The sequence below is a fragment of the Hypanus sabinus genome, chromosome 3 (assembly GCF_030144855.1).
Source record: "Hypanus sabinus isolate sHypSab1 chromosome 3, sHypSab1.hap1, whole genome shotgun sequence".
In the NCBI taxonomy this organism is placed as follows: Eukaryota; Metazoa; Chordata; class Chondrichthyes; order Myliobatiformes; family Dasyatidae; genus Hypanus; species Hypanus sabinus.
The window spans coordinates 90,344,384-90,371,735 of record NC_082708.1 but is presented as its reverse complement, the minus strand read 5'-3'; the positions used below and the strand labels follow the sequence as shown (position 1 = coordinate 90,371,735).

The 27,352-nt window shown below is 41.0% G+C and overlaps 1 protein-coding gene across 1 annotated transcript in view; it reads right to left on the bottom strand.

Annotated features, from left to right (window-relative positions):
- myo16 (myosin XVI) overlaps window positions 1–27,352 on the bottom strand; it is a 502,924-nt gene that overhangs the window by 375,927 nt on the left and 99,645 nt on the right. The window contains exons 7-8 of the mRNA XM_059963452.1: window positions 16,104–16,179; window positions 14,347–14,506 (exon numbers count right to left, since the gene is read on the bottom strand). Coding sequence (XP_059819435.1) covers window positions 14,347–14,506; window positions 16,104–16,179 — 236 coding nt within the window. The remainder of the gene's footprint in view (window positions 1–14,346; window positions 14,507–16,103; window positions 16,180–27,352) is intronic.

Below are 27,352 nucleotides of genomic sequence, written 5' to 3'. Positions count from 1 at the left end.
GGGGAAGGGAATTAGCTCACGAACAAATGATAAGCATGACTCTGGAAGCCCTAACATTACCTCAAGAAATTGCAGTGGTTCACGTTCCAGGACATCAACGAGAAACAGCCCCGGAAGCAATAGGAAACCGGCTCGCAGATGAAGAAGCCAAAAGGGCAGCAATGGAAAAAACGGTCCGACTTCTAACCCTGATACCAATAAGGGAAGGGCTTAACAAACTACCAGTCTTCACCCAAGTAGAAATAGACGCTATGAGCCAGCTGGGAGCCCGACAAACATCAGAAGGCGAGTGGAAGACCCCCGACGGACGGCAAGTACTGAATAAGGAAGTAACTCGTCATATACTGCAACAACTACACCAACAAAGCCATTGGGGAGTGCAAGCTATGTGCGACACTATCCTAAGGGGCTATGTTTGTAAAGGGATATTCACACTAGCTCAACAGGAGGTGTGGGGCTGTTACACCTGCCAAAAGGTAAACAAGAAAATGATGCGTGCCACCCATAAGGGGGGACAAACACTAGCCGTCCGACCGTTCCATCGGATCCAAATAGACTTTACGGAACTACCACAAGTTCAGAGATGGAAGTACCTGTTAGTAATTGTGGATCACTTCACTCGGTGGGTGGAAGCATTCCCAACCACTAAAGCGGACGCCCCTACAGTGGCACGGATCCTATTAGAAAATATAGTCCCGAGATATGGAATAATGGGGTCTATTGATTCAGATAGGGGAACACACTTTGCCTCAAAAACACACCAGCTAATCTGTGACGCCTTAGGAATCCAGTGGAAGCTGCACACCCCCTGGCACCCTCAGAGCTCAGGAAGAGTTGAGAGGATGAACAGTACCTTGAAGACGCAATTGACAAAACTAATGATGGAAACCAAGCTACCCTGGACCAAGTGTCTACCCCTGGCCCTACTAAGAATCCGCACGGCTCCTCGAAAAGATATAGGAGTATCCCCTTATGAAATGTTGTTTGGCCTTCCATATTGGAACAAGGTGGAGGGCTATCCTTCCCTGCAAGGGGGAGATGTCTTTGTAAGGGACTATTTACAGGCACTGTCTCGTTCTTTTGCAGAATTGCGCAGGAAGGGGTTACTCGCACAAACCCCACCTCTGGACTTCGCACTCCACCGAACTCAGCCCGGTGACTGGGTCCTGATTAAGACTTGGAAGCCAGAGAAGTTACAGCCGCAGTGGGAAGGCCCATTCCAGGTGCTACTGACCACCGAAGCCGCAGTAAGGACAAAAGAAAAAGGGTGGACCCACGCCGCGAGAATCAAGGGACCCGTAAAGCCCGAAGAAGGTGCAGAATGGACGCGTCCAGGGAGAAGACCCGATGGTGCTAAAGCTCAAAAGACGGACAGAATGAACTTTGGGACTGTAATGTATATACTGCTATTGTTGAGAAGCGCTGAAGGGGGATTGATGGTCCTCCTTCTGCTACCATGTCTGATCCCCTGCTTGCGGGAGCTAGTAGCTCGGGTGGCAAGACAAGTCATGCAACCAGGGGCCCCAGCTGATCCTGTTCAGGTACTCCTACAAAGGGAAATAGAGCTAGAGGAAGAAGCCTATGTAAACCCGTGGCAAAAGCCCAACTGATAGCACATTCTAAAAAGAAAAAGGGTGGATTGAGAGAAATGATTAAATTAAAGACGGTACTTAAGGAGTCCATTTAGAATGTGCTGACACAGAAAGAGCGTGCAAAGCAACTTGCAGGGCAACGTATAAACCAATTTGCAAAATGAGGATGAAACAATAGCTTGCTGATTAAAGAAGCGATACGGGTAACGGGAAGACATGCTTAACGGTTGAACAATAACGGTCAAAATGCGCTGAGGCTGATAAGTGGGCCAAAGGGTAATCACATTGTAATGAGATTAAGGAAGAATGTCTGCACCTCACATGGGTGCAACTCACAAAGTCGTAAACAAGTAGGGTATAAAAAACTGTGCAAAGTGTAATTCGGCACTCAATCTAGCAGGAGCTGGTTGGGTCCGACTCTGCAGACTCGAAAAATAAAGTTTACCGTTCTGCAAATTGCTGAGACTCAGTGTATAAAAAACTGTGCAAAGTGTAATTCGGCACTCAATCTAGCAGGAGCTGGTTGGGTCCGACTCTGCAGACTCGAAAAATAAAGTTTACCGTTCTGCAAATTGCTGAGACTCAGTGTGTTTCTGACAAAATCCAACAGATTTGTCAGGCAAGATTTTCCCTTGAGGAGACCACTCAGGCTACTGCTTATTTTATCATATGCCTCCAAATACTCCAAAATCACATCCTTTCTAGAAGAGCGGAGTGACATTTGCAATGTTCCAGTCTTTTGGAACCATTCCAGAATCTAGTGATTCTTTAAAGATCATTACCAATGCCTCCACAATCTCTTCAGCCACCTCTTTCAGAATCCTGGGTTGTACACCATCTGGTATAGGTGACTTGTCTACCTTCAGGCGTTTCAGTTTCCCAAGAATCTTGTCTCTAGTAATGGTAACTTGACACACTTCATGGCCCCTGATATCTAGAACTTCCACCATACTGCTAGGGTCTTCTACAGTGAAGACTGATGCAAAATACATATTCAATTCATCGACCATTCCTTGTTCCCCATTTCTACCTTGTCAGCATTGTTTACCAGAAATCCAATATCCACTCTCATCTCTCTTTTATACTTTATGTATCTGAAGAAACTGTTGGTATCCTCCTTAATATTATTGGGTAGCTTACTTACATATTCCAACTTTACCTTCCTTACTTTTTTTAGTAGCCTTTCACTGTTTTTTTAAAACTTCCCACAAATTTTTGCTCTTTTGTCCTCTCTTTGGCTTTTATGTTGCTTTTCACTTCCCTTGGTTGTGTCATCCTCCCTTTAGAATACTCCTTCACCTTTGCATATATCTATCCTGTGCATTCTGAATTTCACCCACAAACTCCAGCCATTGCTAGTCGGCCATCATCCCTGCAGGTGTCCCCTTCAATCAACACCGGTCACCTCCTTCCTCATACTTTTTTTAGTTGCCTTCTGTTGGTATTTGAAAGGTGCCCAATCCACTAGCTTCTCACTAGTTTTTGCTCTATTATGAGCCCACTCTTCAGCTTTTATGTTGTTATATAAGAAAAGCTTAACCAATGTAAGAGCATAACCCTGCATCCCCATGATCTGAGCAGCCTGGATGTTGACAAGATGTTGAACACATGGCTCAGAATTGGAGACCTCTTCCCAGAAACAGAAAGGGTCCTTGAGGCAATACAGGACCAGGTTGTTATCACAAAAAAACTATCAAAAATACATTATAAAACATTAACAAATTCAAGGTTATAAATGCAGAAAATACTAAGAGAAACCAGAAACATTTGAACACATTACAAGATCCTACAGCAGTTTAACTCAATCTGATTACTTACACAGGGAGAATCAAGTGACAAACATCATTTACCAAAGTCTTGCTTTAAAATACAAACTCATAAAAAAAACCATACCTTACTATAAGTATAAGCCTGATTCGGCTTTAGAGTCAAAGTCCTACGGATTAGATTATGACAGATCCATCATTACAGATAGAACAATCCATAATATCTGCCTGGATATAAACAAGCAAGAACAACTTACTTAACAGATATGGCCATTCTAAACACACACAATATACAGAAATCTGTAAGCGAATAACACCAGAAATATGCTGAAGTAAAAGAAGAAATTGAAAGACTCTGGAACATGAACAGGGTATCCATTGTCCTGATAGTAATATCTCCAACTGTTATCTTTGCAAAATCACTATGTGATAACATTCAACAATTAGGACTACAGAGCCATATTTCTCCAGAAAGGCACAATACTAAACACCACTAGAAAAGTCCCAAAGTTCCTAGCAATTGTGAAATAAATTTGCTTAGCTATGCCTGTATCTGTATTTTTGAGCTAAAAAAAATAAATCAGCCATAAATATCGAGAACATGAGGTGACGAGATCTTAAGAGAGAGTCCAGATGATAGGGGAACAGTTCAGTGATGGGGTGAGTGAAGTTCTCCACTCTGACTCAGGAACCCAATGGTTGAGGGATAATAACTGTTCCTGAACCTTGTACAATGGGTCTGAAGGCTCCTATACCTCCTTCCTGATGGCAGCACCAAGAATGCATCACCTGGATGGTGGGATCCTTGATGATGGATCAGCTTTCCTGCATCAGCACTCCAGGTCAATGTGCTCAAAGCTTTAACCATGATGAACTGGGCTCTATCTACTACTTTTTGTAGATTTTTCTGTTCAAGAGCACTGATGTTTCCACAGCAGGCTGCAATGCAACAAGTCGATGTACTCTCCACTGCATATTTTGTCAGGGTTTTAGATCTCATGCTGAATCTTTGCAAGCTTCTTAGACAGTAGAGGCACTGCTGTGCTTTCTTTGTAACCGCTGGACCAGGACAGATCTTCTGAAATGATAATATCGAGGAATTTAAATTTGCTGACCCTCTCCACCCCTGATCCCACAATGTGGACTTGCTCCTGGACTGCTGGTTTCCTCTTCCTGAAATGAATATCAACTCCTTGGTCTTAGTAACACTGAATAAGAGGCTGCTGTTGTGGCACCACACAGCCAGATTTTCAATCTCTTCTCCGCATTGAGGCTGAGGCTGTGCCTGCTCTGTGTGCGCTGGGCTTCATGTCTGAGGACTTACTTTCATTCTAAATGATATTTGCTTACTTGTATTGCTTGCAGGCTTTGTTTTTTTGCTCTCTCTCTCTCTACACATTGAGTGTTTGTCACTAATTTTTATGGGTTCTTTTGGGTTTCTTGTTTTGTGGCTGCCTGTAAGGAGACAGATCTCAAAGTTGTACAATGTATAAATGTACTTTGAACTTTGCACTTTGAACTATATGCTGATTTGTCCCCATCTTTGATTCAGCTATCAATGGTGTCATCAGCAAACTTAAACAGGGCATTGGAGCTATACTTAGCACCAAAGTCATTAATTTAAAACCAGTAGAGCAAGGAGCTAATCACACAGCCTTGTGGTGTACCTGTGCTGATAGTGATTGTGGAGGAGATGTTGCTGCCAATGCAAACTGACTTGAGTCCGCAAGTGAGGAAATTAAGGATCCAGTTGCACAAGGAGGTATTGAAGCCTAGGTCTTGAAACTTACTGATTAGTTTTGAGGGGATGATGGTATTAAATGCTCAGCTATCGTCAATGAAGAGCATCCTGATTTATGCATCTTTGCTGTCCAATGTTCCAGGTTGAGTGAAGAGCCAATGAAGTGCTATCTTCAGCTGATCAGTTGTGATGGTAGGTAAATTGTAGTAGAGCCAAGTTGCTCCTCAGGCAGTAGTAGTTGATATGTTGCATCACCAACCTCTCAGGAGACTTTATCACACACCAGCCTTTCAAATTGCAGGGTGAAGTCTATCATATTATGATTACTGTTTTCTGAAGGCCTTTAATCAAATCTGGTTCATTATACATTCGGAGGGCAGAGCTTAGGAGGATTAATAGCACCTAATGGTGACTCCTTTGCTTGCATCGTCAGCAACAGCTCTATTTCCATCTTTCATATCTCCTTTTTTTGCCTCTTCAGGGTTCTTTTGAAGATCCTGACCTGGAGTTACACACTGACCTTGGTTCTTTGCAAAACTGGGACCCGCTCTCGGGGCCTTACGACTGGCTGCTTTTCCAATAGGCCAAGAACACAGCCTGGAAGACTAGCACACCATCAGGGTGCCGGATTTTCATCGCTCTGGAGGCGTGCAGATTCAAGCTCGGTGCCACTGCCTGATGTGATGTGGCAGTGATGCAGGTGGATGCTTCCCTGGTGTCATGGATTATTGATTACGTGACTGGCAGACCACAGTACGTGCACTTGCAACACTGTGTGTCAGACAGAGTGGTCAGCAGCACTGGGGCTCCACAGGGGACTGTCCTGACTCCCTTTCTCTTCACCATCTACACCTCAGACTTCAAATACAACACAGAGTCTTGCCATCTTCAGAAGTTTTCTGATGACTGTGCCATAGTTGGATGCATCACGGTGGGAAACTTTGTCACATGGTGTGAGCAGAATCATCTGCAGCTTAATGTGAAAAAGACTAAGGAGCTGGTGGTAAACCTGAGGAGGGCTAAGGCACCGGTGACCCCAGTTTCTATCCAAGGGGTCAGTGTGGACATGGTGGAGGATTACAAATACCTGGGGATACGAATGGACAATAAACTGGACTGGTGAAAGAACACTGAGGCTGCCTACAAGAAGGGTCAGAGCCGTCTCTATTTCCTGAGGAGAGTGAGGTCTTTTAACATCTGCCAGACGATGCTGAGGATGTTCTACGAGTCTGTGTGGCCAGTGCTATCATGTTTGCTGTTGTGGGCTGGGGCAGCAGGCTGAGGGTAGCAGACACCAACAGAATCAACAAACTCATTTGCAAGGCCAGTGATGTTGTGGGAGTGGAACTGGACTCTCTGACGGTGGTGTCTGAAAAGAGGATGCTGTTCAGATTGCATGCCATCTTGGACAAGGACTCCCATCCACTCCATAGTGTACTGGTTAGGCACAGGAGTACATTTAGCCAGAGACTCATTCCACCGAGATGTAACACTGAGCGTCATAGGAAGTCATTCCTACCTGTGGCCATCAAACTTTACAACTCCTCCCTTGGAGTGTCAGACACCCTGAGCCAATAGGCTGGTCCTGGACTTATTTTTTCCACATGGCATGATTAACAATATTATTTAATTATTTATGGTTTTATATTGTTATATTTCTTCACTATTCTTGGTGGTGCGGCTGTAACAAAACCCAATTTCCCTCGGGATCAATAAAGTATGTCTGTCTGTCTGTCTGTACACAGCAGATCAAAAGCAGCGAACTGGCTGCTGTCAAGTCATTTTTATTGTCATTTTGACCATAACTGCTGGTACAGTACATAGTAAAAATGAGACAACTTTTTTTCAGCTCCATGGTATTACATGACACAGTACAAAAACTAGACTGAACTATGTAAAAAACAACACAGAGGAAAAAAACTACTCTAGACTACAGACCTACCTAGGACTGCATAAAGTGCACAAAACAGTGCAGGCATTACAATAAATAATAAGCTAGACAATAGGGCACTTTTTTAAGGTGTCAATCCAGGCTCTGGGTATTGAGGAGTCTGATAGCTTGGGGGAAGAAACAAGACATAGTCTGGTTGTGAGAGCCCGAATACTTCCCAGATAGCAGGAGGGAGAAGAGTTTGTATGAGTGGTGCGTAGGGTCCTCCGTAATGCTGTTTGCTTTGCGGATGCAGTGTGTATTATAAATGTCCGTAATGGTGGGAAGAGAGACCCCGATGATCTCAGCTTCTGTGCCCAGAGACCCGAGTTCTTTAGGCACAGAGCTCAGAAAAAGCAATGCAACAGACTTTTAACACCATAAATCGGTGAATTGTTTCGTTATGTCTCCCCCTCTCACTGTGAAATGGAGACATCTCTTTTTTCCTGATTAGGAAGAGAGAGAGCCTGTGGTCTGCCGAATTACCAGGTGAACAAGTAGCCTTTGGCTACTGCAAGTCTGTGCCTTTACTGATTTGTTGCACGCTTGAGGACTCGATGGAGGGTGCAGATGCTTTTATGCTGGTGGTAGATGGGGGTCATCACTTCACAGCTGCTTATGCATGATAGGGGTTGCTGGGGGATCTTTGGGGTTCTAACATTTAACTGTCATTCATTCTTTCGGGCACACCTCTGTTTTCATGGATGTTTGCAAAGAAAAAGAATTTCTGGATGTATATTGTATACATTGATATTAAATGTACCTATTGAAAACCGTTGATGTAAATGCTACTGGAAGATAATCACTGAGGCAGGTTCCCACATTCTTCTTAGGTAACAGTCTAGTTGAAACCTGCTTGAAGCAGGTAGACACCTCAGTCTGCCAAAGTGCAAGGTGAAAGATCTCAGTGAACACACCTGCCAGTTGATCAGCACACATCTTCAGTAGTTTGCCAGAACCCATTCTGGGCTGGGTGCATTCCATGGATTCACCGTCATTAGGATGCTGTCACTTTGGCCTCAGAGACTTATATCACAAGGATATTGAAGGCTTTGGGAGTTTGTGAAGGTGCCTCCATGCTTTGATGGCCAAGCAAGCATACAAAGGATTAAGCTCATCTGGGAGGGAATCCTTGAGTCACCTATGCCGCCCATTTCACTTTGCAGGTGGTGATAGCATTTAAGTCCTGCCACAGTTCACAAGCATCAATCCTTAAAGTATAGTCTGGAATTGCCACTTTACATGTCAGATGGCTTTCTGGAGATCATACCTGGACCTCTTGTATTTTACTTGGTCATCAGATCTAAACACCACAGTTCTGGCATTACAAATCTCAAGGTTCATTGAGAGCCTCTGCTTAGTGAAGACACTGAGTGGCTTTGTGAAGATACATGTGATCTTAGCTTCTCCCTCTCAAATTGCAGGGTGAAATCTATCATGCTATGATCACCGCCTTCTGAAGCTCCATAATCAAATGGTTAATTACACAACACCCAATCCAGAATAGCTTTTCCCATTGTGGGCTCTAAAAAGCCATCTCATAAGCATTCTACAAATTCTCTCTCTTGGAATCCAGTACCAACTTAATTTTCCCAATCTACATGCTTATTGAAATCCTGCATGACTATCGTAACATTGCCATTTTGACATGCATTTTCTGTCTACTGTTGTAAATTGTATCCTATGTCCTGGCTACTGTCTGAACGCCTGTATATAATCCCATCAAGATCTTTTTTAATCCTTAGAGTAAGTTTCTTAACTCTACCCACTAGATTTGTTGATCCTACATCATCTTTTTCTAAAGATTTTGTTTAATTTTTTAACAACTGAGCCCTCCCACCTCCTCAGCCTAACTGCCTGTCTTTGATTTAATCTCTGAACCATGATCTTTTGTCCGCCATGAGTCTGTGATGCCCAAAATATCATACCTGCCAATCTGTAACTGCACCTCAAGATCAGCTAGCATATTCCTAAAATTGTGTGCATTTGAATATAAAATTTTCAGTCCTGTGTTCCTCACCCTTTTCCATTTTGCCCCATGCTACATATCAGCTCATCCTGCTAACTGTAATTTAGCCCTATCATCTGCCTGTCCATCTTCACTGTCTCACTGCACGCTGCATCTACCACTGCCCCATTCTCAGCCCTATCATGCTGGTTCCCACCTCCCTGGCAAATTAATTTAAGCCCTCCCCAAAAGCTCTAGTGCACATACCCACAATGGTATTGGTACCCCTCGGGTTCAGGTATAACCTGCTCCTTGTGTATAGGTCATACCTTCCCTAGAAGAGATCCCACAGATCCAGAAATATGAAGCACTGCCCCATACATGAGTTCTTCAGCCATGCATTCATATGCCAAATCACCCTATCCTTCCCTCACCCGCATATGGCACTGATAGCATTCTAGAAGTTACTGCCCTGACGGTCCTGCTTTTCAACTTTCCACCTAATTCCCTAAATTCTCTCTTCAAGACCTCCTCCCATTTCTTACCTATGTCACTGGTGCCAACATGTACCAAGACTTCTGGTTGTTCACCCTCCCCCTTTAGAATGGCATCCAATCCAAGATATCCTTTACTCTGGTGCCTTAGAGGCAACATACCATTCGGTGTATGTTAGAAGCTCTCACATATCAGGCAGCATAAGTGAGAAATAGCAGTTAGCTGAGTGTGAACTTTGATTCCCTCTCCATACGTGCTGTCTGCCCTCACTGAACCTACTGCTTCAATTTCAAGTTTCAAACATCTGCAGCATTATGTGACACAAAAGAAAAACAAAAGATTCTGGGCATTGGGAAAGTAGTGAGGTCTTGTTCAGCAGAACAAAGTATTACCATGGAAGGCAAATGTTCTTGGATGCAGTGTCAACAGTGTTGTTGAGACCCTTTGTTGGCTGGGGTCAACCATAGATATTGCGTCCTAGCTATCTATGTGACACACAAGCCAGTATACAAACTAGGGCTGTACAATATGGAAGGCAAGCTGTTGCCTATGCAACAGGCAGTCCTTCTCCTTGCAGCTGATGAATCCAAAGGATCAGAAGACACCAGTACAATTTGGCACCAGCAGCATTGTAGAAGTTGCCAGTCAGTCATAGTCTTAGGGTCTATTGCTCTGGATATTTTTCTGGGATTTATTCCTGATGCCTTCCCCATGAATGGGTATAGCCGCAAAGCAGTGGAGGCTTGAGATCAGAGTCTTCCTTCTTCCAGATGAGCTGCCAACCATGGCTGCGCTGACAAGCTCCATCTGCCTAAATCGACTTTGTTTTAAGACACCAGTAACCCACCTTTTCCCCTTCTGTCAGTAGAAATGGTTCTACTGGGCTTAGTAAAACCTAGTAGACCTATCCGAAGGTCTTTTAAAACACCCTGCGGTATCTGCTCCCACCACCATTGCCGGCAGCCCATTCCACGCACTCACCACTCTCTGCGTAAAAAAACTTACCCCTGACATCTCCTCTGTACCTATTCCCCAGCACTTTAAACATGTGTCCTCTTGTGGCAACCATTTCAGCCCTGAGAAAGAGCCTCCGTCTATCCACACGATCAATGCCTCTCATTATCTTGTACAACTCTATCAGGTCACTTCTCATCCTCTGTCGCTCCAAGGAGAAAAGGCCGAATTCACTCAACCTGTTTTAATTAGGCATGCTACACAATCCAGGCAACATCCTTGTAACTCTCCTCTGCACCCTTTCTATGGTTTCCACATCCTGTACTGAAGCAACCAGAACTAAGCACAGTACTCCAAGTGGGGTCAGACCAGGTTCCTATATAGCTGCAACATTACCTCTCGGCTCCTAAATTCAATTCCACGAGTGATGAAGGCCAATACTTTGTATGCCTTCTTAACCACAGAATCAGTCTGCACAGCAACTTTGAGTGTCCTATGAACTCGGAACCCAAGATCCCTCTGATCCTCCACACTGCCCAGAGTCCTACTATTAATACATATTCTGCCATCATAGTTCTAAAATAATTATGGAGAAGGATAGGACTGGACCCAGGGTTGGTTGAGATTTTTGATTGGAGAAAGGCTAACTTTGAGGAGATGTGAAAGGATTTAGGAGGAGTGGATTGGGGCAATTTGTTTTATGGGAAGGATGTAATAGAGAAATGGAGGTCATTTAAAGATGAAATTTTGAGGGTACAGAATCTTTATGTTCCTGTTAGGTAGAAAGGAAAGGTTAAAAGTTTGAGAGAGCCATGGTTTTCAAGGGATATACAAAACTTGGTTAGGAAAAAGAGAGATATCTACAATAAATATAGGCAGCATGGAGTAAATGAGGTGCTTGAGGAATATAAAGAATGTAAAAAGAATCTTAAGAAAGAAATTAGAAAAGTTAAAAGAAGATACGAGGTTGCTTTGGCAAGTAAGGTGAAAATAAATCCGAAGGGTTTCTACAGTTATATTAATAGCAAAAAGATAGTGAGGGATAAAATTGGTTCCTTAGAGAATCAGAGTGGACAGCTATCTTGTGGAGCCGAAAGAGATGGGGGAGATTTTGAACAATTTCTCTTTACTAAGGAGAGGATATTGAATTGGGTAAGGTAAGGGAGACAAGTAGGGAAGTTATGGAAACTATGACTGTGTTGCCCTTAAGGCATTTGTTTAGTTTTATTACATTTCACTTTAGTAATACGTTTGTAATTACTTTCTAGTTAAAGTTAAGGTTGTTCGAAGTAAATTCATTGTTTCTGATGTATCGCAGCATGCGATAACGTCACACCGGGTTTCACCTCGTCTTGTGGGAAAATACCGGTTTGCAGAAACGGGAAGGCGGGGGCTTGTGTGTGCAGGATCAGCATGAGAAAAGTTTCATTCTATGCACTAAGACACATCATAAAAGCAACGCCGTAAGTTCATAAGTCAATCAATATGTTGAAGTAAAAATATTAACGCTGATTCTGTTAAAAGTAATGACGGTTGATAAAGTTTATTTTCTTGTGCTATTGAAAGCGTTGCTGGATAGTTTGTGTCAAAATGTATGTAAAGTTGTTGATGGCGTAGGTAGATTCTGACTGTGTTGTACTTTAATGTAATGTAGTTTGTTGTAGTTTTACTTTTACAAGTATTTATGATGTAAATGTGATGCCAACAAGGAAACAAATATTGTATATATTTTTTATTGTTTAATCAACAGTTTTCACCATAAATTAATGTGGAAGAGTGAAAAGTAAACGGTTAATCTTACTGTGATCCTTGATCCTTCATGGACTCCGGTTTAACTCAGTGTTTCGTTCAGAGTTTCTACACCTGCACGAGAACACTACAATGACGATTAAAGAGCAGAAAGTACTGGCACTTTTAAGGAATATAAAAGTAGATAAATCTCCGGATCCTGACAGGATATTCCCGAGGACCTTGAGGGAGGTTAGTGTAGAAATATCAGGGGCTCTGACAGAAGTATTTAAAATGTCATTAGAAACGGGGATGGTGCCGGAGGATTGGCGTATTGCTTATGTGGTTTCATTGTTTAAAAAGGGTTCTAAGAGTAAACCTAGAAATTATAGGCCTGTCAGTTTGACGTCAGTGGTGGGTAAATTAATGGAAAGTATTCTTAGTATTATTATAATTATCTGAATAGACAGGGTCTGATTAGGAATAGTCAGCATGGATTTGTGCATGGAAGGTCATCTTTGACAAATCTTATTGAACTTTTTGAAGAGGTTACGAGGAAAGTTGACGAGGGTAAAGCAGTGGATGTTGTCTATATGGACTTCAGTAAAGCCTTTGACAAGGTTCCGCATGGAAGGTTAGTTTGGAAGTTCAATCGTTAGGTATTAATATTGAAGTAGTAAAATGGATTCAACAGTGGCTGGATGGGAGATGCCAGAGAGTAGTGGTGGATAACTGTTTGTCAGGTTGGAGGCTGGTGACTAGTGGTGTACCTCAGGGATCAGTATTGGGTCCAAGGTTGTTTGTTATATACATTACTGATCTGGATGATGGGGTGGTAAATTGGATTAGTAAGTATGCAGATGATACTAAGGTAGGTGGCGTTGTGGATAATGAAGTAGGTTTTCAAAGCTTGCAGAGATTTAGGCCAGTTAGAAGAGTGGGCTGAATGATGGCAGATGGAGTTTAATGCTGATAAGTGTGAGGTGCTATATTTTGGTGGGAATAATCCAAATAGGACATACATGGTAAATGGTAGAGTATTGGAGAATGCAGAACAGAGTGATCTAGGAATAATGGCACATAGTTCCCTGAAGGTGGAATCTCATGTGGATAGGGTGGTGAAGAAAGCTTTTGGTATGCTGGCCTTTATATATCAGAGCATTGAGTATAGGAGTTGGGATGTAATCTTAAAATTGTACAAGGCATTGGTAAGGCCGAATTTGGAGTATTGTGTACAGTTCTAGTCACTGAACTATAGGAAAGATGTCAACAAATTAGAGAGAGTACAGAGGAGATTTACCAGAATGTTACCTGGGTTTCGGCACCTAAGTTACAGAGAAAGGTTGAACAAGTTAGCTCTTTATTCTTTGGAACGTAGAAGGTTGAGGGGGGACTTGATAGAGGTATTTAAAATTATGAAGGGGATAGATAGTGTTGACGTGGATAGGCTTTTTCCATTGAGAGTAGGGGAGATTCAAACAAGAGTACATAAGTTGAGAGTTAGGGGGCAAAAGTTTAAGGGTAACACGAGGGGGAATTTCTTTACTCAGAGAGTGGTAGCTGTGTGGAACGAGCTTCCAGTAGAAGTGGTAGAGGCAGGTTCGGTATTGTCATTTAAAGTAAAATTGAATAGGTATATGGACAGGAAAGGAATGAAGGATTATGGGCTGAATGCAGGCCAGTGGGACTAGGTGTGAGTAAGCATTCGGCACGGACTAGAAGGGCCGAGATGGCCTGTTCTACCAAAGTGAACCACTTGATACTTACCTGGGTTGAACTCTGCCACATCTCAGCCCAGTTTTGCATCCTATCAATGTCCCACTGTAAACTCTGACAGCCTTCTACACTATCCACAACACCTCCAATCTTTGTGTCATCAACAAACTTACTAACTCCACTTTCTCATCCAGGTCATTTATAAAAATCATGAAGAGTAGGGGTCCCAGAACAGATCCTTGAGTCCACCACTGGTCACAGACCTCCATGTAAAATATGACCCATCTACAACCACTCTTTACCTTCTGTGGGCAAGCCAGTTCTGGTTCCACAAAGCAATGTCCCCTTGGATCCCATGCCTCCTTACTATCTCAATATGCTTTGCATGGGATACCTGATCAAATGCCTTGCTGCCTTGTTCAAAACCCTCAACCATTAAAACATCTGAGATTCCCACAAATAAAAGAAAATCTTACATTTTTTTTACTGGAATAGGAGCACTGTAAATTACTTCTTTGTATGCTTCCTCTTTCATTTCAGTATCAGGGCAAGTTGTTGTGGATTGTCTCCCCATCTCCTTCCAATTCTCTTCTGCCATCAGCAAAATTTCTTCAATATATTCAGATGTTGCCACATCTAATAATCAAAGAAACATTAGTTACTTCGTGTTAGCTCATCCATCTTTGCTTCCTGGAGATCATGTTCCCATTAGCTCTATGTAAATTAGAACATGAGAAGGTTCATTATCTACTGATAATGTGTCCACATTAGAGTACACCCAAGGCAAAGTTAGCATCTGCAGTAGTTCTCCAAATCCAGTAATGTCCATATAAAAAACAAGAATATTTTGATGTGGAAAATGAATTTTATGGTAGAAAATAGTAAAATATAAATAAAAAACAGAATTTATAAATAATTGGGAATATAGCTTATAAATTTAGAAAAATCCTAGAATCATGCTATTTTCCAATTTGACCATTCAACTATTTTATGCAAATTTATTAATATAATCAATACGAAATTATAACCACAGATTTAGTTTTATTATGCAAATTACTGTTAAAAAATAGTCTTCCAGTCAAGATGACGCCTACGTACTATGCTCCTTTGGTCGGCATCTTCTGGACAAATCATGAAACCATATATTTCAATTCTTTTATGTCTTTTCCATTGTTTTTTTTTATCTTAAGTGTGATTCTGGAGCCTGTGATTTGCAGCTCAGAGTTTATTTGGGTGTTTCAGTGCTCCAGTCTCCGCAAGGTTTCTGGGACACAGAGGCAGTGTGCGGAAACCTCATGGCGAGAAGGCTGCAAGATGATGTTTGACTCCATTTTGCCAATTAAAGTTTCCATCCTTCGCTGATTAAGGTAACAAGAGAGACTGAAACATTGAAGCAAATGCAGAAGGAGAGCACCAGCTGTCTGCCTTTTTAAAGCTGGGTGACTGCTCTGCTTCAGAGAGGGAAGACTGCCTTTTGATTGCTGGGGAAGAGGATGGTAGTATATAAAATGTATTCTGCCTTTCGGGGTACTGAATTCAACAGTTGAGAAATAATATTGCAGTTTTATTGCACTCAGATTAGTCCACATTTGGGCATTATGGTTATTTCATTATAGAAAGGATGTGGGATCTTTAGAAAGGGTGCAGATAAAATTTACCAGAATACTGCCTGGGTTAGAGCATATGTCTTCTGATGAAAGGTTGAGTGAGGTAGGCCTTTGCTCTTTGGAGGAAAAGAGTTGACTTGATGTTTTAGGTGAGTAGAGGAAAGTTTAGGGGAGTTGTCAGAAACAGGTTTTTTTTACACAGTGTTGGTTGCCTGGAATGCACTGCCTGGGGTATTGGTAGAGGACAACACAATCGGGACATTGAAAAATCTCTAAGATAAGTACTTTTTAGGAGTGAAGAGATAGATTGATCATGATGTACGTTTACTGTGAACCCAATAAGTTTACATGAAGCTTGGAAAATGAGGACCTTTTCAATTTTTTTTAACTTTTAAACTTTTTTAAAACTTTTTTAGTTAATGATTTATTGATCATCAAGTACGTTTGTGTGACTAGGTGAGAGTAAGTGTTTGGCACGGACTAGAAGGGCTGAGATGGCCTGTTTCCGTGCTGTAATTGTGATATAGTTATATGGCTATATTGGTCAGTACAACATTGTGGTCTGATGGGCCTGTACTGTACTGTGCTGTCCTACGTACTGAAGATCATTGATCAGATATACATACCTGAGGGCTTTTCGTCATTACAGTTCAGAAGATTAGGATTTGCCTGATGCTTCAGAAGCAACTTCACAATAGCAATCTGAAAGGGAAGCAGAAATATCTTCTAGGTTTGTATTTTCATGATATGGTAAAAGGATGATCATCTAGTATCTGATTATTTGTGAATTTGTTAAACACATACAATTTCCATTTCACACCCTACACTCCTTCCCACACAGAGGACTTGGTTTCCATGTTCCTTTTCAAACACCAAAGTTCTGGCTCCTGTGCTCCCTTTAAGCTTACCAGGGACCCAGTTTCCATGCCCCCTCTAAAGTCATACTGTTCTGTTTCGTATATCTTTTTGAAACATAAGTTTCAAGGAATCAGCTATCAGGTCCTCATTTACCAAGCTCCATGTAAACTTACTGGGTTCACAGGAAAAATTATTTTTCTCTTGTGCAATGTCTAAAAATGCTGAATAACATCCAAAGGTGCAGAAAATCTGCAAATCCTGCACCTGCAAGTTTACATATTTACATTTTTAGTACTTCAGTATGCAGTGCTAATAAGAAGAAATTGCATTGTTTTTTCATTTGAGCAGCTCATCACCATGGTTCAGCTTCCCTTTGGTAGTAGTAGTAGTCTCTCGAAGTCTGAGGAAGATGAATGTGTTGCGCAGTCAATGTCTCTGGGCATGCATATGACTTCTGAGGCTGAAGTCCAAAGCGCAGATATTGTTGCAGATGGGGCAAGGAGCACTCCCTGTTGGGGCAGGAGCGGACACCTTCCTGTGTCTTTCTTGACTCACCTTGAGGCGCTGCATGTGCCAGTTGGCTTGGAAATTGTTTGCTGCCTTGGAGCATAGATTGCGCCATTTGGACCGATCAGCAGCAGAGTGTTCGAGATGGTGGGGCTGGAGTTTGGCCCACTCAAAGTTTGATTTGAGGTTGTCCTTGTACCTCTTCCTTGGGTGACCTTGGGCACGGTTGCCCTGCTCAAGTTGTCTGTAGAACAACTGACGCGGCATTCTGGACTCATCCATGCGGATCACGTGGCCGGTCCATCTAAGTTGAGCCTTCAAAACCTTGGCTTCAATGCTTGTGGAATTGGCTCGGTCCAGGACTGTCAGGTTGGAGATACGGTCTTGCCAGCGGATTTGCATGATTGATCGCAGAGCACAATTGTGGAATTGTTCAAGCTGTTTGACATGTCTGCGATACAGTGTCCAGGTTTCACAGCCATATAGAAGAGATGAGACCACAACAGCATTGTAAACCTTCAGTTTAGTGGAGAGGCGTATGTCTTTGTGCTGCAGAACTTCGACCTGGAGCCTTCTGAGTGCCTGGATAATTTACTTTGAACTTTGTTTAGTTCAAGAATGACAGGAACATGACAGCCATTTCTGAGTCTGTGCAACTCCATCTATTTAGATCTTTACTTCACATATCACTTCACCTGTTAATTTCATAATGCTGGAAAATCCAGAAAGAAGCTGAGCTAACTCAATGTTAGCAATTGGCATCCTAGTCTTGGAGCTCCAGATTCACACAAACCTTAAGTCTAAAATTGTTTCATTTCATTTCACTTTTCAATCTTTTTATTGATTTTCAAATAAAGAATATACAAATCAGAGGAGGAGTTTAGCAAGCAGATAATATAAAAGACATAAACAGCAATAATAAAAACAGAAAGTATATAATGTCAAAATCAAATAGGTAAACTATTACGCTGTTATATATACAATGGTCAAAAAAAAACTACAACTCCTAATAGCAATCATTAAAAAAAATTGGAAATTTAATTTGATAAAGGAAAAAAAACCCACTAACTAAACTGAAATAAAAAAGAGAAAGAAAAAAGAAAGAAAAAGAAGAAAGATTGGGCAGTCCAATTGAGGATAAAAAATTTTAAACGAGAGAGAAAAAAACATTCTTCCAGTCATCTCCGAACCTTCACAGATAAGGATTTTCCCAAAAGAGAATAAAGAAAAATAAATAAATAAATAAAATCATGTGAATTTATTGAATAAAGGGTCGCCAGACTTGTTCAAAATTAAAGGATGTATCAAATGTCTGGCTTCTAATTTTCTCCAAGCTTAGACATGACATAATGGAGGAGAGCCAATAAAAAACAGTAGGTGGGGGTTAGATTTTTTCCAGTGTAGCAAAATAGCTCTCCCAGCCAGTAAAGTTGAAAAGGCTATCACATGTTGAGCGGAAGCAGACACTTTGCTTGCTTCCTCTGGAATGTTCCCAAAAATTGCTGTAAGTGAACTAAGTTGAACATCCATATCTATAACGTTAGATAATATTCCAAACACATCCCTCCAAAAATTGTTTAAGCTTACACATGACCACAACATATGAGTTAGAGTTACAGATGCATTACATCTGTCACAAATAGGGCATATATTAGGAAAAATATGCGCTAATTTATCTTTGGACATATGGGCCCTGTGTACTATCTTAAATTGAATTAAGATATGGTGTGCGCAGATAGATGAATTATTGACTAGATAATACATTTTACTCTGAAAGTGAATGTTGAAGTTCTACTTCCCAGATGTGTTGAACCCTATCATTAAGCGACATGTGTGCATTCATTAACTGTTTATAAATGATAACTATTAATCGTTTTTGAAAAGGTTTAAGCTGAAAAATAGCATAAGCCAAATTTAAAGAGCAGGTCAAGGGGTAATTCGGTAAAAAATCACGTAAAGAATTCCTAAACTGTAAATATCTGAAAAAATGTGTATTAGAAATATCATATTTACCCATTAACTGTGAAAAGGACATTAAACAGTCCTGTAAAAACAAATCTAAAAATGCTTTTATTCCCTTAATTTTCCATGTTAAAAAAGCCTTATGCAAAGTTGATGGTTTAAAAAAGAAATTAGAATAAATATTACTAGAAAGTAGAAAATCATTTAATTCAAAAAATCTACAAAACTGAAACCAAATTTTTGAAGTATGTTTAACAATAGGGTTAAGAGCTTGTCTACCTATTCTGGAGAGCGAAAATGGAAGGGGAGCTCCTAATAAAGAAGCTAACGAAAACCCCATTACTGAATTTTCCTCCAACTGTAACCATGAAGGGTGATCTTGGTCGTCTATATCAAAAATCCAAAAAGTAATATAATGAATATTAATTGCCCAATAATAAAATCTAAAGTTTGGTAAGGCCAGTCCTCCATCTTTTTTTTGGTTTTTGCAACAAAAGTTTATTCATTCTAGAGCTTTTATTATTCCAAACGTAAGATAAAATCATAGAATCTATTTTATCAAAAAATGTTTTTGGAACAAAAGAGGGAACTGCTTGAAATATATATAAAAATTTCAGTAGAATAACCATTTTTATAGCATTTATTCGACCTATCAATGACATCAACATAGGTGACCATTTAGAAAGCACCTGTTGAGTATATTCAACTAAAGGGGAGAAATTATACCTGTATAAGTCTTCAAAATATTTTGTAATTTTGATACCAAGGTAAGTGAAATAGTTTTTGGCAACATTAAAAGATCATAATAATCAGAATAATTATTAATAGGAAATAATTCATTTTTATGTAAATTAAGTTTATATCCAGAAAAAATACCAAATTCCATAAATATAGATAACATAAAAGGAATAGATTTCCTAAGATTTGAAATGTAAACTAATAAATCATCCACTTATAATGAAACCTTATGTAATTTATCCCTTCTCCTAATACCCTGCGCAGAATTAGAATCCCTAAGAGCAATAGCGAGTGGTTCTAAAGCCAAATTAAATAATAAAGGACTAAGGGGTCAACCCTGATGGGTACCTCTATATAATCTAAAATAAGGAGACTTTTGATTATTAGTTATAACTGCAGCTACCGGGGCTTGATAAATCAACTTAATCCAGGAAATACATCCTGGACCAAAATTAAACCTCTTCAAAACCTGAAATAGATAAGGCCACTCCCCCCCATCAAAGACTTTCTCTGCATCCAAAGATACAATACATTCAGATTCTTTGGCTGAGGGGGAATAAATGATATTTAACAATCTTCAAATATTAAAATGTGAGTACCTATTTTTTATAAATCCTGTTTGATCATTTGAGATAACATTAGGAAAGATATTCTCAAGCCTATTTGCTAGAATCTTAGAGAGGATTTTAAAATCTACATTCAATAAAGAAATAGGTCTATAGGATACACATTCCAGTGGGTCTTTACCTTTTTTTGGAACCAATGAAATTAGTGCCTCATAAAAAGTTTTAGGAAGGTTCCCAGAGGATGTAGAATCAGTAAACGTTTGATGAAGATGTGGTATAAGCATTTCATGAAAAGTCTTGTAAAATTCTACCGTATAACCATCAGGTCCCAGAGCTTTACCTAATTGCATAGAGGATATAGCCTTGGCTAACTCCTCTTGTTTAATAGGTGCATCTAACATATCAACATCTTGAATCAAAATTTGAGGTATGTTTAACCTTTGCAAAAATCTATTCATAATAATAGTGCTATCAGAGAATTCAGATTTATAAAGATTAGAATAGAAGTCCATAAATATCTTATTAATTTCATAAGGATCTAAAGTTTCTGTTCTATCTGGTAGATGAATTTTTAAAATCAGTCTTCTGACCATCCCAGCTTTTAATTGACCCGCTAAAAGCTTAGCAGATTTTTCTCCATGTATATAAAATAAACTTTTAGATTTAAAAATTTGCTGTTCAATGGGAAAGTTCAGAAGCAAATCATACTGTGATTGAAGTTCGACCCTTTCTTTATATAGGTCTTCAGTAGGTTTAACTGAATACACTTTATCTATCTGTTTAATTTTATTAATAAGCACTGACAATTCCACTTTAGTTTTCATTCTCAAGGCTGCTGAATATGAGATTATCTGTCCCCTAAGATTTTAATTTTTTCCCATATAACCAGATTTGACATTCCTTTAGTTGTGTTAAATTCAAAAAAATATGGAAATTTTCTCCTTAATAAAATTAACAAAAGCTGGATCCTGTAATAATACAGGATTCAGTCTCCACTGTGACATTTTCAAAAATTATCCAAAAGCTTAAGGGTTAACTTTAAAGGCATGTGATCTGAAAGCACAATGATGTCATACGCACATTCAACAATGGAATTTAACATACGTGTATCCAAAAAAAAGTAATCAATTCAAGAATACTTGTGATGAACGTGTGAGAAAAAAGAGAAATCTTTATCATTGGGGTGTTTATATCTCCAAATATCGACGAGGCCATATTCTAATAAAAAAGAGTTAATACAAGCTGCTGCTTTATTAGGAAGCGATGGATTGGTTGTTGACCTGCCAATCGCTGGATTTAAACAACAATTAAAGTCACCACCCATGATCAGCTTATATTCATTGAGATTCGGTAACTCAGAAAAAAGTTTCTTAAAAAAATCAGAATTATCTACATTAAGTTTGTATACACACACACCAGTGCTACCTCTTGCTCGCATAATAAACCAGTAACAATTAAATATCTTCCAATCGAATCAGTAGTAGTATTAAAGAGTATAAAAGGGATTTTGGGGCTAAGAAATATAGAAACGCCTCTTGTTTTACTAACGGACAGCGAGTGGAACAGAGGCCCTTTCCAGAAAAGGAAAAATCTGTCCTCATCCTGTTTTCGTATATGACTTTCTTGCACAAAAATAATATCTGCATTAAGTGTTTTTAATTTCTTAAAAATCTTTTTACACTTAATAGGGTGATTGACACTGTTCCAATTCCAAGATATTATATTGATTTTATTAACATCCATGTTTAAAATTGAATTTAATATTATATAAAAGAAATGTTACGCAAGTACAGATTAAACCAAAAGACACGGGTACAACCAGAAGGAGTGACTCATTTACAAAAGAGAAATCCATCAAAAGAAATGCCCAATCAAGAAAAAAACCTACTCTAATAGACCCTTCCCCCCCCCCCTCCTGCCTCCCAAAAGATAAGAATTAAGGAACCGATAGGCTGGTCCCATGCTAACTAATAACCCTAACCCTGTTCACCATCTTACAGCTCCGTATATTAAAGTAAAGCAAAGATACCATGGAAAATAGCCATACTAAAAGATACAAGAAGAATTCAACTACTATAATGTTACGTCAAACAGTAATAAAAACATAATCAACAATGGCCATCTTAGAATCAGCTAAAGTAGCTTAAATACATATTCAAAAAAAAGGAATAAATCCGAGCAAATAATATTACAAACAATATTCTTTCTCTCAAAAAAGTAATTGAGTATATATATATATATATATATATAACAGACCTAAAACTATAAGTATTGAAACAAATAAAAGAAATAAAAAGATTAATACACAACAGGTCCTACACAGACCATTAAAGTACAATACTATAAAGGTTCCCTACAAAACAGTTATGTATATACTAATTATTAATAAGGTAAAAAAAATTAAATCAGTCACGTGCCATACCAAAGAATGAAAAGGTATAGAATGTAGAAGGTATGGAACTCAGAAGATCCATAAACAACTCATACAGCAAATACTTCAAAATTGCCTATTGAGTAATCAGAATAACTTGAATATTTTATTCAGTAGGCTTAACTTTAAGATTTTTAATATACTCCCATCCCTCCTGAGGAGAGTAGATTCTCAGTGACTGAGATTTTTCAGGAAAAATTATCAGCTTTGCTGGAAAGTGAAGGGAGGGATTTAAATCTAATTTATACATTTTACTCATAACTTTTCGATATTTCTTTCTTTCGGCAAAGATTTCAGGAGGATAATCTTCGACTATACGAATCTGTGTTGAATTAAAGATTAATTTCCGCTTCTTTCTGGCTTCTCGAAGAATAGCTTCTTTAGTCGTATAATAATGCAAAGAAAGTACAACTGGTCAAGGACATAATTCGGATGAACGCTGAGAAAATGGAATTCTGTGGGCTAGCTTTGAGGGTCTCATTAAAAAGTGAGTACAACATATCTGAGAAGAATTTTAACAGGTTGCCAGCTTCAGTATTTTCAGGCAGTCCCAGAATACGCAAATTCCTCCGACGCCCTCTACTATCTAAATCAACCATTCGTTTCTTCGTTTTAGATAGTTCCGAAGTAATTTCATTGATTTTCTTTTCCATCGAAGACATCTTCATTCCTTTATCTTTAATAGTTTGCTTGAATAGATCATGCTCATTATCAATTCGGGTTGTAGTCTGCTTAAGTGTTTGAAGTTTAGAGTCCAAATTTTTCAAAGAATCTTGTATCATAGAAATAGCTTTTTCAAGCTTCCCGTTTGAACTGGCCAGCTTATCAATTTTAATATTAAGTGATCTGAATTCTGATTTCATGTCTTGTACTGAAGAAAATATTCCTGCTAATGTAACAGATTCCTCCGTTTTCTTGGTTTGTTCTGTTTCAGGAAAAGTCTTGCCGCTTCTCAGTTCAATACCAGAACAACTTTTTTCAGCCATTGTAATTAAGTCATAAATCCTTCAGTAGAAATAATAAATCATCAAAGCTAAAAGGGATCTGTCAGTGGGATATAAAATATATTAAAAGAGAGAGTCACTAGGAATGCGACTTACTCCATATGCTACAAAATGGAGTATCTATTTCCTACCTGAAAAAGTATAGCTTTAGCTATAAAATTATATTCTTTGGTCTGTAGTGATGTGCTACACACAGTGCTGAAATAACAACATGCAGTCGTAAGTTGTTTCGAGACTAGTTTATTCAAACTTCATGGCGCTGGCATTTAATTCCTAGCGCCCGCCCTCTCCAGGCAGAAATGACGTCAGAGGTGCATTTCCAAAGTCTCCCCCCACGCGCTGGCTATTTGTGAGCCGGCTCGCCTGCGCAGAAAGTGGGTCGCCACATAACTCCCCCCCCCCCAGAACTGGCGATACACCCCCCCCCCCAATGTGAACAATTTGGATCAGCCTCTGTTTGGGAGGTCTGCCTCTGCGCCGCGGTGCCTGAACCTCGACCAGCTGCGCCAAACCAACATGGGCTGGTTTGAGTCGGTCCACCGTGAAAACCTCCTCTTTCCCCCCAATGTCCAGAATGTACGTGGACCAGTTGTTGTTGATCACCTTGAACTGCCCCTCATACGGCCGCTGTAGCAGCGCCCGGTGTCCGCCCCTTCGTACAAACACAAACTTACAGTTCTGCAGGTTTTTGGGTACATGGGTCGGGGTCTGTCTGTACTGTGAAGTTGGTACGGGGGCCAGGTTGCCGAGCCTTTCGCGTAGTCTGTCCAGGACTGCTGCGGGTTCTTCCTCTTGCCCCCTTGGGACTGGTATGAACTCTTCCGGGATGGCCAGGGGTGTGCCGCACTCGGCCGACGAGTCGTGCAGATCCTCTTTGGGCGCTGTACAAATTCCAAGCAGGACCCAGGGAAGCTCGTCCACCCAGTTAGGTCCTCTCAGGTGGGCCATGAGAGCCGACTTCAAGTGGAAGCGTTCCACTAGTCCATTCGACTGTAGGTGGTAGGCAGTTGTGTGGTGTAGCTGTGTTCCCAACATGCTGGCCACAGCCGACCACAGGCTGGAGGTGAGCTGGGTGCCTCTGTCAGAGGTAATGTGGGCCGGTACCCCGAAGCGTGCTAACCAGGTTGCGATCAGTGCTCGGGTGCAGGAATCGGCAGATGTGTCAGCGGGACTGCCTCTGGCTACCTCGTGAACCGGTCTACCATAGTTAGGAGGTACCATGCTCCTCGGGACACTGGTAGGGGGCCCACGATATCCACATGAATGTGGTCGAACTTCTGGTGGGTGGATTCAAACTGCTGCGGTGGTGCTTTAGTGTGCCGCTGCACCTTGGCTGTTTGGCACTGCGTGTACGTTCTGACCCATTCACTGCTTGCAAAGTCCATGCCACGCGAACTTGCTGGAGACCAGCCGGATGGTTGTCCTGATAGATGGGTGCTCCAAACCGTGTATGGAGTTGAAAACTCGCTGCCTCCAGGCTGCCGGGACGATGAGGCGAGGTTGGCCGGTAGCCATGTCGCACAGGAGGATCCTCTCACCTGGGCCTACGAGAATGTCCTGCAGCTGAAAACCCGAGACTGCGGTCCTGTAGCTGGACATCTCGTCATTGCCTGCTGCGCCTCCGCAAGTGCTACGTAGTCCACCCCCAGGGACAGGGCCTGGACAGCTGGTCTGGAGACTGCGTCCGCCACAACGTTGTCACAACATGCCGGATGTCCGTTGCGTACTTGGAGATGTAGGACAGATGTCACTGCTGGCGAGCCGACCAGGGATCAGACACCTTCGTGAATGCGAAGGTCAACTGTTTGTCATCTGTGAACTCGGTGAAGAAGTACCTGAAGGTGAAGAGTACGCCTTCTAAGAAGTGCCTGAAATGCCGGATTGCCACGTATAGCACCAACAGCTCCCGGTTGAAAGCACTGTACTTGAGCTCATGTAGTCGTAGGTGCTTGCTGAAGAACGCCAAGGGTTGCCAGCGCCCCTCGATGAGTTGCTCCATCACCCCATCGACTGCTGTGTCGGATGCGTCCACCATGAGTGCAGTCGGAACGTCCGTTCTGGGGTGCACCAGCATCGCGGCATCTGCCAAGGCTTCCTTGGCTTCAACAAAAGTGGCCGCGGCCTCCTCATCCTAAGTAATGTCCTTCCCTCTGTGTTGTGTGTGCCCCCCTGCCGGGCCTGATCTGGGCTGCTGTTGGGCACGTGGCCTGGTAATCTGACCAATGGATGCCACGCTCTCCCTCTTGGCTTTCCACTGCACGTCTGCCAGGGCCGCTACCTTCCGGGGGTCACTGAAATCTGCATCGGCCAGCAACAGATGTATGTCCTCGGGCAGCTGCTCTAGGAACGCTTGCTTGAACATGAGGCAGGGCTTGTGTCCATCAACCAGGGCCAGCATCTCGTTCATGAATGCTGACGGCAGTCTGTCTCCCAATCCGTCCAGGTGAAGCAGGCGGGCACCCCGCTCACGCCGTGAGAGGCCAAAGGTCCCAATGAGCAGCACCCTGAATGCTTCATATTTGCCTTCTTCCGGGGGCGACTGTATGAAATCCGCAACCCCTGGTCAAGGGTGCTCACCACGTGATAGTAACGCATGGAATCAGAGGATATCTGCCGAATCTGGAACTGGGCTTCTGCTTAGCTAAACCACACGCATAACTGTGTGAACAGATGAAGAATCGGTCATCTTTGGTCCAAATCCCATTCGGCCCTAGCGTTCACCCTCTCCAGGTGGAAATGACATCAGAGGTGCATTACCAAAGTCTCTCCCTGCGCGCTGGCTATTTGTAGGTGGTTCGCCTGCGCAGGAAGTGGGTCGCCACAGGTCTGAATTTCACATCAGTAAACTTCATCCATATCCACCCACTCCACTAAATCTCACTTTAAAAAGACTGATTAGTGTATCATCCAATCTTCCTTTTCAAGAAAAAACAAGTCTGATTTATGCATAACTTTAACAATTTAAACCTCATATCACTCTGGTGTAGCTATGCTGTACACAATCTAAGGTCCAAATACTGCTAATGTTGAAGTTAATGATAAGTTCCACATGAAAGATATAAACTACTGTTTCTATATTAATATAAACACTTCTGCAATTGTTTTCTTAAAGCATTCAAGTGCAGCACATTAAAGAAAAATCTAAATTATGTGTGCACAAGCAAAGTATAATAGGATTTCCCCTAACGTGGCAGGATTGCATTGCTTTAGGGGTTGCTTGTTCAAAAAATGTACTATGTATATATGGACATTTCATGTTCAATTATGGGACATAAGAAATTTCAAGCCACTCCATTCATTTTTCGCCAACTTCATTTCACAAATGTAAATTCTCTGAAACACAATCAATATTAAATTTAGTCTGCTGCCTCTTTGTGAAGCTTACATTTTTGGTGGGCTCTTGTTAATTACTTCTACAGGAAATAATTTTCTTTCAACAGTTAGGCCCCTGCATTGTTAAATTTTGACAAAGATTTGTGAATATATTAAAGATTGTGTAGCGAGAAAGGAACTCAAACTCATATAAAACTTTTAAAATCTGTACGATATTCCAAATGATTTTGCACCTAACAAATTACCTTTGAAGTGTAGCTGGTTGCTTGGAGATGCAAGTGGCTGCAGATGTTGGAATCTATGAGAGTTACCTTCACCTATTTGTAACTCATACATGGACAATGACTACACTGAAGTTTGCAAAGAATGGACTTTGCAGTATCAAAACAGGGGTGTTGGTTAACAAGTTATCGAAGAGTAAGTATTACTTTATGGTACTTCTTTCTAACACTGTACTATTGATTAAGTGTGGGAAA